A 13,998-nucleotide genomic window follows, 5' to 3' on the forward strand; every position below is an offset into this window, starting at 1 on the left:
GTTGCAAACTGTCTCAGAATATCACTCTCTACATAGCAGCCCCTTTAACCCTTTATTTTAAACCTGTCTACTTCAATGCTGAGCAAATAGTCCCTTACACCAGGGTGTAACTAGTCCCTGTTGGGGTACCCCCCACCCCTTGAAATCCAGTTTTTCATTTTGTGTATGGGGTTGTGTTTCACTTTGTTCTATTTGACTACATACCCATTATCTCCCACCCACTGAAAATGATGGAAAAATAAAGTTAATATTGGTGGGGGGGGGGGGGGCGCTACACAGTAGAACTGCTTTCAGCTAACCTATTGTTTCTCCTACTCCCATGTAACTGGAGGAGTCCCAAGCCATGAAGAATATGGCTAGCCCCATGGGAAAAACAGATAGCCCATAAACCCGATCTGGTGCCATTACAGTCTCCTCCCAGCAGCCAATAACCTTTCCCTTCCTTCTGATCTCAGAACCAAACCAGAAGTATTTTCCCTTTTCTCGTGCCCTTAACTTTCCCTTTATTTCCTTTTTTTGGTTTCTGCTTCGCGCCTCTCACTTCTTCTTTCTGCAACCGCAACCTAAATAATAAATATTCCTTCTCCCCCTCATTGTATTGGCAACAGAACATGGGCCCCCAATCACTCCCAAGCTTAGGGCCCTATTGGTCCAATCCGACTCTGCATGTACAATTCACTTTCTTTGTGTTTGTTGTAGATTGGACTCAGTTCTGATGTTGCTGTTAATTCTACTCATCTCATGGAACGGCCGAGGTAATGTATTAACCCTGCGACCAATAAATACTTCTATTAAGTAGAAAGTAAAGGCCCAATAAATGTATCCTGGGATATGAACTGATTCCCATGGCCCCTTATTGATTATTCACTTATTCACCAAGTATTTTACCCTTCCCAGAGGCTATTATCCCCCCACTGCTACTATAGGCACCATCTCTCCCTACTATACCTGCTATCCCACAGCCCCAGTCCCTTCCCAGAGGCTATTATCCCCCCACTGCTACTATAGGCACCATCTCTCCCTACTATACCTGCTATCCCACAGCCCCAGTCCCTTCCCAGAGGCTATTATCCCCCCACTGCTACTATAGGCACCATCTCTCCCTACTATACCTGCTATCCCACAGCCCCAGTCCCTTCCCAGAGGCTATTATCCCCCCCACTGCTACTAATAGGCACCATCCTCTCCCTACTATACCTTGCTATCCCACAGCCCCAGTCCCTTCCCAGAGGCTATTATCCCCCCACTGCTACTATAGGCACCATCTCTCCCTACTATACCTGCTATCCCACAGCCCCAGTCCCTTCCCAGAGGCTATTATCCCCCCACTGCTACTATAGGGCCCCATAGCTACTACTAGGCACCATCTCTCCCTACTATACTGCTATCCCACAGCCACAGTCCCTTCCCAGAGGCTATTATCCCCCACTGCACTATAGGCACCATCTCTCCCTACTATACCTTGCTATCCCACAGCCACAGTCCCTTCCCAGAGGCTATTATCCCCCCCACTGCTACTATAGGCACCAATCTCTCCTACTATACCTGCTATCCACAGCCACAGTCCTTCCCAGAGGCTATTATCCACTGCTACTATAGGCCCATCTCTCCCTATATACCTGCTATCCCCAGCCCCAGTCCTTCCAGAGGCTATTATCCCCCACTGCTACTATAGGCCCATCTCTCCGCTACTATGCCTGCTATCCCACAGCCCCAGTCCCTTCCCAGAGGCTATTATCCCCCACTGCTACTATAGGCACCATCTCTCCCTACTATACCTGCTATCCCACAGCCCCAGTCCCTTCCCAGAGGCTATTATCCCCCCACTGCTACTATAGGCACCATCTCTCCCTACTATACCTGCTATCCCACAGCCCCAGTCCCTTCCCAGAGGCTATTATCCCCCCACTGCTACTATAGGCACCATCTCTCCCTACTATACCTGCTATCCCACAGCCCCATTCCCTTCCCAGAGGCTATTATCCCCATTTGGATTCTATTGGCTGCTTTAATCTCCTTTCCTTCTTGCCCCCCTGTAGGCGCCTACTCCAGCTGGGATGTATTTGTCCCAGATTCCATACAAGGAGTGGTGGGTTCCTGCCTGCTAATACCCTGCTCATTCACCTACCCCAGCAATGTTCAGACTCCTGACGGAATTGCCCCAATATGGTACAAGGACAGGGACTTGAAAGTTGTCTACCATCCTACGGAGACCATAGAAGCCGGATTTCAGGGGCGCATGGAATTGCTGGGAAACCCCAACCTGAACAACTGTACCACCCTCCTGAGAAACCTACAGAGTAGTGATACGGGGGAGTATTTTTTTAGGTTTGAAATTAGTAATGTGAATAGATGGACAGGCAAGAAAGCCGTCACTGTTACTGTCAATAGTAAGTATCCATAGAGTTGTATCCTTACACATTAGCAACCAAATTAACTCATGTTCCAGCATGTCCTGCTCTTCCTGACTGGGGAACATGGGGTAAAATAGGAAATAATGTACCCCATATTGTATTATAAGGGATAATGTACCCCCTACTGTAAATGATAAGGATATTAGCAGTCACTGAGGGGTTCTGTGCCCATATAAAGGCACAAGGCTGCAGGCTGAGTTATACAGGGAACTCTGAGTATCACTCATGTATTATAAGGGATAATGTACCCCCTACTGTAAATGATAAGGATATTAGCAGTCACTGAGGGTTCTGTGCCCATATAAAGGCACAAGGCTGCAGGCTGAGTTATACAGGGAACTCTGAGTATCACTCATGTATTATAAGGGATAATGTACCCCCTACTGTAAATGATAAGGATATTAGCAGTCACTGAGGGGTTCTGTGCCCATATAAAGGCACAAGGCTGCAGGCTGAGCTATACAGGGAACTCTGAGTATCACTCATGTATTATAAGGGATAATGTACCCCCTACTGTAAATGATAAGGATATTAGCAGTCACTGAGGGGTTCTGTGCCCATATAAAGGCACAAGGCTGCAGGCTGAGTTATACAGGGAACTCTGAGTATCACTCATGTATTATAAGGGATAACGTACCCCCTACTGTAAATGATAAGGATATTCGAAGTCACCAATATATTTTGATGTTGCAGGCAGACCAGAAATGCCCAACGCTGTGATCCCTCGGTCTATAAGAGAAGGGGAATCTGTTACGTTCCAGTGCACGACACAGTACTACTGCCCAAACGGGTCGGGCACACTGGAGTGGCATGGGTACCACCCAGACAGATCTTTCTTGGCACGGAGCCTACAGACGGACACATCTGCCGTTCAGATGGGACAAAACCTGACCACGAGTTTCACTTGGCTGTATCACCAGAAGCAGCTTCAGTGCGAGGTGTCAGTCGGGGATCAGAAGGAAACCAAGGAAGTTCTCCTCGTTGTCAATCGTAAGTTCCCGCTGATTAATCCACACCCCAAAACATCACTTTTACTGGTACAGCGCCCTGATTGGACAGTAATCATTTACTGGGCCAATCACATTTCTAACAGGGGATCTGTAAATCAAGTGATGTCTTCTTCTCCCAGCGTGGAGCCTGGGTCCCAGAGTGACACTGTTTGGGACAAGAATCTATAGGGGGAATTAAGGAACACAAATGATTTTTACCCATAATTCCATCATAGTTGAGGCCACAGTCTGAGCTTCATCCACTGCAACTGCACCAATGGCATCAAAGGGAAACAATTGCCCTTGAGTTTCTGATGCAAATCAGGTTTAAGTTGGAAATCTGGACAGGACTCTAATTGATGTGGCAATCGGCCGATGCCCCCAGGAACAGGGTGGCAGTAGCTCCAGGTTCCCCCCGTATCAATAGGTATAGAAAAGGCAGGACGGACATGCTGGTAGCCATGTGGAAGTGCAGGGGCGCCACTTAGTACAGGGGTGTTTTATAGAAGGGCTCATTTACTAACATGTATGGGCCAAATTGCATGAGGGTAGTTACCCATAGTGACCATCAGATATGATCAGCCTGAGACAAGCTGGGGACCAAAAGCAAAGATCTGATTTGTTGCTATGGGTAATTCACTTGTGCAGTTTAGCACCTAAGATAGTAAATAAGCAAGCTATAGTAGGCTGCACCATGCTTACAACCCTTTGTAAATGTTGCACTCATTGCATCAGTGCCATCATGGGCATCACTTGGGCGGCACTTCGGCGGCACTTGGGCATAGTAGGATGGTGGCCCAATAACATGAACAGAAACACAGACCAACCTCATATTCTTATTATTCAGGGTCTGATACTCAGAGAGTGCCCGTATATACAGTATATTGTCACATGTTCCTCCTGCAGATGCCCCCAAAGGGGTAAAGATCCTCATGGCGCCATCGAGAGACAACATTAAGCAGGGGGACTCGGTGGCGCTGACGTGCCAGTACAACAGCTCTTACCCAGCAGTGAGTGGCTACACGTGGTACAGGAACAACAAGGTGTTTTCCAGGGAGCCAATCGTCTCTTTCCCTAGCATCACCAGACAGGATTTTGGGGACTTTCGGTGTGAAGTGCAGAACCCAGAGGGAACTGGGACCTCGGAGGTCAGCCGGCTAATTGTGTTCTGTGAGTAGCAATGAGTTCTAATGAGTAGCAATGATTTCCAGTGAGTAGCAATGAGTTCCAGTGAGTAGCAATGAGTTCCAGTGAGTAGCAATGAGTTCTAATGAGTTCTAATGAGTAGCAATGAGTTCTAATGAGTTCTAATGAGTAGCAATGAGTTCTAATGAGTTCTAATGAGTAGCAATGAGTTCTAATGAGTTCCAATGAGTAGCAATGAGTTCTAATGAGTAGCAATGAGTTCCAATGAGTAGCAATGTGTAGCAATGAGTTCCAGTGAGTAGCAATGAGTTCCAGTGAGTAGCAATGAGTTCCAGTGAGTAGCAATGAGTTCCAATGTGTAGCAATGAGTTCCAGTGAGTAGCAATGAGTTCCAATGTGTAGCAATGTGTTCCAGTGAGTAGCAATGAGTTTCGGTGAATTTCTCTCTATCTATCTATCTATCTATCTATCTATCTATCTATCTATCTATCATCTATCTATCATCTATCTATCTATCTATCTATCTATCTATCTATCTATCTATCTATCTATCTATCTGTCTATCTATCACTTTCACCCATGTTGGGGGGGGGTCCCTCTCACGTTTGCAGTCCCTGGGAGGCACCCATGTCTGAAACCAGCCTTGAGCTTAACCTTTCTTTGCACTTACCCCCCCCCCAGCGGCAAACACCTTGGTGAGTCCATCGTCGGAGGTGAGAGAGGGCGAGGCAGTGACCCTGACGTGTGACGTTCCCGGTGCTGACCCAGATCAGATCCACTACAGTTGGTATAAGAACAGTCTCTGGATTAAGGATGGAGCCACGCGCTCCCTGATACTCTATGAGGCTGCAGCCTCCGACGCGGGATACTACAGCTGCAAAGTACAGAACGACAAGGGCAGCGATTCTTCTCCACCTGTTATTTTACATGTCCTGTGTAAGTCCCATGGCACGCCCATGCCACAATAGCCACGCCCATACCACACTAGCGACGCCCTTGCCACACTAACAACACCCATGTCCCAGTAGCCACACCCATGTCACACTAGCCACACCCATTCCACACTAGCCACTGCCCAATCAAGCACATTTTTCCCCCTGTTTTGTCACACAATGTGGGCAAGTGAGTGCCAATGAGTTCCAGTGAGTATCAATGAGTTCAAGTGAGTAGCAATGAGTTCCAGTGAGTAGCAATGAGTTCCAGTGAGTAGCAATGAGTTCCAGTGAGTGCCAATGAGTTCCAGTGAGTGCCAATGAGTTCCAATGAGTAGAAATGAGTTTCAGTGAGTAGCAATGAGTTCCAGTGAGTAGCAATGAGTTCCAGTGAGTAGCAATGAGTTCCAATGAGTAGAAATGAGTTCTAGTGAGTGCCAATGAGTTCCAATGAGTAGCAATGAGTTCCAGTGAGGTTCAATGAGTTCCAGTGAGTGCCAATGACTTCCAGTGAGTAGCAATGAGTTCCAGTGAGTAGCAATGAGTTCCAGTGAGTGCCAATGAGTTCCAGTGAGTGCCAATGACTTCCAGTGAGTAGCAATGAGTTCCAGTGAGTAGCAATGAGTTCCAATGAGTAGCAATGAGTTCCAGTGACACAATAGCCCATGGCACGTCCACCCCACAATAGCCACGTCCATACCACACTAACCACGCTCATGTCACAGTATCCACACCCATGTCACAGTAGCCACTGCCCAATCAAGCACATTTTCCCCCTGTTTGGTCATGCAATATGGGCAACTATCAAAAATTTTACTTCAATATAAATACCCCCCCCCATTTCCGCTAAACCCATTTTCAGCTACTTTCTACATCATATTGCTGTCCCATTTGCAGATCCTCCCAGAATCCCAAAATTCAACTCATTTTTGGAAACGCAGGAAGGGAAACTGAGCATCATACACTGCTCTGTGGATAGCAACCCGCCCTCTGTGCTGACTCTCTACAAGAATGGCCAAGTATTGGCCACCACCAACTCCCACGGCGCCCCCACCCAGAGGCTCAATGTCATCTCGTCACGCAACTCCCTGAAACTGGAGATCCGTGAAGTGGTCATGTCGGACGCAGGAGCGTACAGCTGCGTGGCTACAAACGCCATCGGGAACTCAACGGCGTGTCTTCGGCTCACTGTGGAAAGTAAGGGAGGCAAAAGCTGGTTTGTAATGTCAGCTGACTAACATACGTCAGCTGTCAGCACCACTGTAAGGTAAATCTCCCCCAATAGGAGCAGAACTTACCTACTTCTATTCCTCTAGGGTGGAGTTCCTCTATTGTGGAGTTCCTCTAGGGCGGAGTTCCTCTAGGGCGGAGCTTATGTACATTGTGTGCTGGGTGAAGGACTGGAGCTTGGTTGTTCAGGCAGCTGGTAGGCGACAGCTAGTTATGGAGCCTTAAGGGGTCATTTTTCAAACCACGGAGCACAGGCAGGCAGTAAGCACAGGGCAGCCCCTCCTTCACTTGACGCGCAAGTCATGTGATGGGTGGAGAGCAGGGGGATTCTACATACCTCCCCTCTCTCTTGTGTATCATTAATACATGAATACTGCCCATTATCACCCTGATGTGCCGTTAGTAAGTGCCCCCTATTGTGTGCGAGGGGGAAATTGGCCAAACAGGCAGATCTGCCTTTGAGCAGTGAACTTAAGGGGCCTATTCACTAATATTTGAATATTTATGCCCCATGTAGTTGACATACAATAAAGGGGGAGGGGTTAGAGTAGCTGACGTGCCAGCTTTGTACTAACCCTGAGTACTAAGTACAGGAGCCATTAGTGACGTCCAAAAAGCTTTTGGCTAATGTGCCATTAGGAGTTAGTAGGGTACTAGGTAAAGGTTTAACATCCCAACTCCCAGTGTTAAATAATAGTTTTAATTACACAAGTTGGTGGCTCCAACCATACACCATCAGGGCCGGATTTTAAGATAGGGCACCCCTAAGCCCCCTGCAACCCCCCCGCCCCCTATATACCCCCAACCGCTTGCACACACCTCTCCCCACCAATCGCTGGACTCGGTGGGAGGTTCAAATAACTGTCAATGCTCAGTCAGATTTTTGCCTCCCTAGGCCGGGGCCTTTGAGTCCTTTGTGGCCTGCCCACAATCTCAACAAGGAATTAGAAAATATAAATAAGCTGCTAATTTATACAAGTTAAAAAAATCTAAAATCTCATTCATAAGACCACTCAAAATTCAAAAATATCTACTAAAATTCATTTACAAATTTCAGAATTCCTCGGCAATAAATGGAGCCTAAAAACAATTTCTGAAAAAAATTTGGATGAAAAATGGGCAATTTAGCTTCACGGGGGATTAGTATATGAGAGAACTTTCCGAATGAATATTCTGTGGCTTATCCAGTTGGCTTCTCTTTCTTTCCAGTTGCCCGGTTGGTGATATCGCCATCGTCGGAAATAGAAGAGGGGAAAGAGGTCACCCTCACCTGTTTTGCAACCCGCAGCTCTGAGAAGGGAATAAAATATACATGGTACAGGAACGGCAAGTGGCTGAAGGAGACAGAGGAGGACACTGTCACCTTTCCGAGAGTGTCCAGTCGGGACGCGGGTTCTTATTACTGCCTGGCCCAGAGCAGCCAAGGAAGCAGCAGCTCCCCACCCAGGACCCTGCACGTGTTCTGTATGTAAATCACTTTCATTTCTCATTTTCTCGAAAAATAACACACTGGGAAATGCACGAGGGGGGAAGACAACAGTTATTTATAGACAATATTTCATCAACAGCTGCAGAACAACTGACTCCACTTCAGCCTGTGCCTTTTGCAACACTAACACAAAAATTGCCCACGTGGCCCAAGATGAGCATCAGGAACTAAAAAGAACTCAATATATCTATATATATATATATATAAAACAGTGATAATGAATAAAGGCATTTTGCTCTGCATACAGGCCTGGACTGGCAGTCTGTAGGTTCTAGCAAATGCCAGGGGGGCTGCTGTTAGACGCCATAGGCCAGTGATCCCCAACCATTGGCTCAGGAGCAACATATTGCTCCACCAACCCCATGGATGTTGCTTTCAGTGCCCTTCTTTTTGAATTCCTGGTTTGGAGGCAAGTTTTGGTTGCATAAAAACCCAGTATACTGACAAACAGTCTGCCAGTCCACATAGGGGCTACCAAATAGCCACTCACAGCTCTTATTTGGCACCTCCGGAACTCTGTGTTGCTCCCCAACACTTTTTCCAATTGAATGTGGCTCCCGCATAGAAAAGGTTGGGGACCCCTGCCATAGACAGTCACTGTTGATTGTTTGGCTCTGTGTGTACTTGAAATGCAAGGGCTTATCTTGAATCTCAGTCTAAACCTGTATGCCTATCATCTGCAGTAACCCTTTCTAAGACAGCCAACAGCATTGGCAAATGGCAGAGAAGTTAATAACTAGGTCAAAGAGAGTAGAAAACAATAATAAGTTCTGGGAACTAGGAAAGAAGTTTTTCATGGGTTTTGAAGGACATCTACTGTATACTTGATGTCTCTTTCCAGTTGCACCAAGAGATCTCTCTGTGAGCTCCTTTGTGGGATCATCGGGCAGAAATCTAGGAATCATCCTGTGTACGGTGGACAGTGACCCACACTCTGAGCTGTTCCTCTATAGGAAGGAGACCTTGGTGGCTTCCAGCACAATGCTACTTCACAATAGGAGATACAATATTTCAACTTCTCCCAATTCCTTGAAGCTGGAGATCCAAGATGTGTTTCTTGAAGATGAAGGAGCATATCGATGTATTGCTAATAACACTTATGGTCATATGATGGGTTCCTTAGACTTCACCATGGAAAGTAAGTGAGGGTCAAGCTGCACTACGTTGATATCAGGTTTTTTAATAGTAACCACTGTTGCTGACTTAGTCTCAAGTGTTGTATGACCCCAACTCCCAACTGGTGAAAGTGGTGGTCTAGTTCTTTTATTTTGGCCAATTAGGTTTGGTGTGATCTCACCAGAGGATCTCCAAGCTTAATTAAAAGAGCTCAGAGGAGCACTCCAAATATATTCAATGTCTGCATGTCCCCGTTAAAATTCTAAATCTGCTGCTTGATTGAGCGATTTATTCATAATTCTGTTTTTCTTGACAGCGGCAAAGATTTCCGTCATTCCAACGTCTGAGGTCCATGAGGCGGAGGCTGTTAATTTAACATGCATTCTAAACAGTGTTTCAAAAGGGAATTTCATATATACCTGGTATAAGAACAGTGTTCTGTACTCTGAAGGGCCCGAGCCTTTCCTAATGTTTCAAAGGGTCAGCAGTTCAGATTCAGGATCCTACTACTGTCGAGCCTGGAATAATGCAACCAGCAAGAGCTCATCCTCCTGCAGACTCCATGTTTTTTGTAAGTATCAATTGCTTACCCACCACAATGCCTTATGTAAGGGTTCAACAGCCAATCAACTACCAAACCTTTGTTAACGACAATGGCCATATGTCTCAAGGTTCCTATCTTATCTGAACAAAATGATATATTCCGTCTGTTGATCATGTCCATTTGGTTCAGGGCAAGGTCAAGATATCTACTCAATGAGCCTCTTGAGTAGTCTTTGAGTCTTGGTTGCACACACTGTTATCGACTATATAACATTGATCAGTGGAGCCTACTAGAACTTCAGTGGGTAAAAAATATGACATCAATGATAGATTCCATCCAAAAGCTATTTTACTGTCTGCTGATCATGTCCATTTGATCTAGTGCCTTCCTATCCAAGCTACAGATGATGTCTACTCAGTGAGCCTTTTGAGTAGTCTTGGAGTCTTGGTTGTACCCTTTGTTAGTGACTACATAACATTGTTTAGAACTTCAGTGGCTAAAAAATATGAATCAAATGTCCATTTGATCCAGGGCAAGGTCAAGATATCTACTCAATGAGCCTCTTGAGTAGTCTTTGAGTCTTGGTTGCACACCCTTTGTTAGCGACTACATAACATTGATCAGTGGAGCCTACTAGAACTTCAGTGGGTAAAAAATATGACATCAATGATAGATTCCACCCAAAAGCTATTTTACTGTCTGCTGATTATGTCCATTTGATCCAGTGCCTTCCTATCCAAGCTACAGATGATGTCTACTCAGTGAGCCTTTTGAGTAGTCTTGGAGTTTTGGTTGCACACCCTTTGTTAGTGACTACATAACATTGTTTAGAACTTCAGTGGCTAAAAAATATGAATCAAATGTCCATTTGATCCAGGGCAGGGTCAAGATATCTACTCAATGAGCCTCTTGAGTAGTCTTTGAGTCTTGGTTGCACACCCTTGTTAGCGACTACATAACATTGATCAGTGGAGCCTACTAGAACTTCAGTGGGTAAAAAATATGACATCAATGATAGATTCCACCCAAAAGCTATTTTACTGTCTGCTGATCATGTCCATTTGATCCAGTGCCTTCCTATCCAAGCTACAGATGATGTCTACTCAGTGAGCCTTTTGAGTAGTCTTGGAGTTTTGGTTGCACACCCTTTGTTAGTGACTACATAACATTGTTTAGAACTTCAGTGGCTAAAAAATATGAATCAAATGTCCATTTGATCCAGGGCAGGGTCAAGATATCTACTCAATGAGCCTCTTGAGTAGTCTTTGAGTCTTGGTTGCACACCCTTTGTTAGCGACTACATAACATTGATCAGTGGAGCCTACTAGAACTTCAGTGGGTAAAAAATATGACATCAATGATAGATTCCACCCAAAAGCTATTTTACTGTCTGCTGATCATGTCCATTTGATCCAGTGCCTTCCTATCCAAGCTACAGATGATGTCTACTCAGTGAGCCTTTTGAGTAGTCTTGGAGTTTTGGTTGCACACCCTTTGTTAGTGACTACATAACATTGTTTAGAACTTCAGTGGCTAAAAAATATGAATCAAATGTCCATTTGATCCAGGGCAGGGTCAAGATATCTACTCAATGAGCCTCTTGAGTAGTCTTTGAGTCTTGGTTGCACACCCTTTGTTAGCGACTACATAACATTGATCAGTTAAACCTACTAGAACTTCAGTGGGTAAAAAATATGACATCAATGATAGATTCCATCCAAAAGCTATTTTACTGTCTGCTGATCATGTCCATTTGATCCAGTGCCTTCCTATCCAAGCTACAGATGATGTCTACTCAATGAGCCTTTTGAGTAGTCTTGGAGTTTTGGTTGCACACCCTTTGTTAGCGACTACATAACATTGATCAGTTGAACCTATCAGAACCTCAGTGGCTAAAAAATATGAAGCTGCGCCTACCCATGTCTCGTTGTGCTCATTTATTTGGGAACACAAGGAACCCACTTACATTGCTGTCTTAAAATGATGATGTCTTTTTCTTCTTCATTGAACAGATGAACCAAGGAGCATGCAGCTCAAATCCTACCTGGACACAGAGGTAGGCAAATCAGCCTTCATCCTCTGCACCGTGGATAGTTACCCCCCAGCGCAGATGTTGCTCTATTACCAAGATGAACTGGTGATTTCCAAGAAGAACCTGAGTAATGTCAATCAGCGCTACAGAGTGTCCTTCTCCAGCAACGCCCTACGGGTGGATATCCAAGATGTCAAGCTGGAAGATGAGGGGAAATACACCTGCACCTCTGTTAATTCTGTTGGATCAACAAACAAGACCATTTATTTTAAAGTGCAGTGTAAGTATTAAGTCACTTCTGGAGCAAACTTTCCACTTACTTGCGTTGGCTAAGATAGCTGATGGAATCCTCTTTGCTTTTTACTGAAAGAAAAGAGCAAATCATTTCCACCCTTAATCTCAAGTAACTAATTTGTTCATTCTCTTCATTTCAGTGGCTCGGATTCTAGTTACACCATCTCCAGAGGTTAAGGAGAATGAGAAGGTGGTGCTCACCTGTGACCTGACCAAGACCCAACTGGAAGGAACAATGTACATTTGGTATAAGAACAGTCAGAGGCTCCGGGAATCATCTGAAAACACCTTGGTGTTTGATGCAGTAAAGAGCAATGATTCGGGCTATTACCACTGCAAAGCTCACAGCTCCCAGGACAGTACCATTTCTCCCTCTGTGTCTCTCCACGTGTCTTGTAAGTGAAGAACAGCTTTTAGAGAAATGCTGGGTATAATATTTATTTTGATTCCCTAAAGAGATTCTTGGTTAGTTTTGGTTATGACCATCGATGTATGTGAGAGCTGGAAAGTTCCTCTAGGGAATTCATTGCTTCATCCTCCATATTTATTGATAAATAATATACTCTATAGAACAAAGAAGACCCCATAACTTGTTATAGTTAAAGGTCAATCCATTTGTACTCTCATTCTAGCTTGAGAGACATCACTATTGCTCTCTGTGTTTCTTTTTACCTCTGATAATGGTTATTTGATTAGGTAACAGTCGAGTTTATAAACGAGTCCCTCTCTGTTGATCAATATGGATGGTATATGGTCATGGTATACCTGTGGTAATAAGTCCAGTCAACTGGACTTGATGTGTTTTTCTTGAAGGTGTTTGGCTAGTCATCTGACTGGTTTCTGAATTGAGAAAGCCAGTTGGAAGACTGGAGAAACATCTTCAAGAAAAACACGTTGATTTGACTTATTACTAAAGATACATCAGTCTTAGGGTTCTAAACACCCACAGATTTCTGCCTTACACACCCATTGTTGGCTAAGTTGCCAAATAATGAACTCCTGTATAGGATGGTGGGTTAGAAAATACAACTACAGTCTTGCCTGGAGTAGGGGCTGAAGATAATTGCATTAACCCTAATACATTCATATACAGTAAGTCCCAATTCAGGTCTATCTTCTAGGGAATTGCATTCAATTATGTTCTCCTTAATCGTTCCAGATGCCCCCAGGGTTCCAAACATGACCTCATTCTGGGAATCTCACAGTGGCCAGGTTGGCATCATCGAATGCAACGTGGATAGTGACCCTCTGTCCAGCTTATCCCTTTACAGGGGAAAGCTGTTGGTTGGTTTAACAGCTTCTTCTCAAACGCTCAACCAGAGAATGACCGTATCTTCTTCTCAGAACTCCCTGAAACTCGTGATTAGGGATGTTGTGTTGGAGGATGAAGGGGAGTATGTCTGCACAGCCAGTAATTCCATTGGCCATTCTACATCTGCCATAAATTTCACAGCACAAAGTAAGTAACACCCTGTCTGCCTCTCAGTCTTGACCTGTCATTCAGACCTCAATATCCCACCCACCATCACTTTTGTGTTTTTAGCATCTCGAATCCTGATCAGTCCATCGTCCCAAGTACAGGAAGGCATGACTGTGAATCTGACATGTCTGGTCGCCAGCAATGCTCCCGGGGAGGTCGAATACAGTTGGTTCCAAAATGGAAAGGAGCACCCAAGGGGTAGTAGCAAGACTCTTCTCTTTGGCAGGGTCTCCAGTGAGGATGGAGGGTTGTACTACTGCACAGTACGGAGTGACAAAGTAACAAAAGCCTCACCAACAATCAATTTGAACGTTACATGTAGGTGAATTTAT

At 45.0% G+C, this 13,998-nt stretch overlaps 1 protein-coding gene across 1 annotated transcript in view; it reads left to right on the forward strand.

Annotated features, from left to right (window-relative positions):
- Window positions 1-13,998, forward strand: part of siglec1 (sialic acid binding Ig like lectin 1) — a 28,559-nt gene that overhangs the window by 2,056 nt on the left and 12,505 nt on the right. Inside the window, exons 2-14 of the mRNA XM_002938400.5 lie at window positions 700-755; window positions 2,040-2,390; window positions 3,108-3,404; window positions 4,310-4,573; window positions 5,231-5,485; window positions 6,379-6,678; window positions 7,921-8,175; window positions 9,042-9,338; window positions 9,633-9,887; window positions 11,873-12,172; window positions 12,327-12,581; window positions 13,346-13,645; window positions 13,730-13,984. Coding sequence (XP_002938446.3) covers window positions 716-755; window positions 2,040-2,390; window positions 3,108-3,404; window positions 4,310-4,573; window positions 5,231-5,485; window positions 6,379-6,678; window positions 7,921-8,175; window positions 9,042-9,338; window positions 9,633-9,887; window positions 11,873-12,172; window positions 12,327-12,581; window positions 13,346-13,645; window positions 13,730-13,984 — 3,424 coding nt within the window. The 5' untranslated portion in view covers window positions 700-715. The remainder of the gene's footprint in view (window positions 1-699; window positions 756-2,039; window positions 2,391-3,107; window positions 3,405-4,309; window positions 4,574-5,230; window positions 5,486-6,378; window positions 6,679-7,920; window positions 8,176-9,041; window positions 9,339-9,632; window positions 9,888-11,872; window positions 12,173-12,326; window positions 12,582-13,345; window positions 13,646-13,729; window positions 13,985-13,998) is intronic.

Source organism: Xenopus tropicalis, chromosome 1 (assembly GCF_000004195.4).
Source record: "Xenopus tropicalis strain Nigerian chromosome 1, UCB_Xtro_10.0, whole genome shotgun sequence".
NCBI lineage: Eukaryota > Metazoa > Chordata > Amphibia > Anura > Pipidae > Xenopus > Xenopus tropicalis.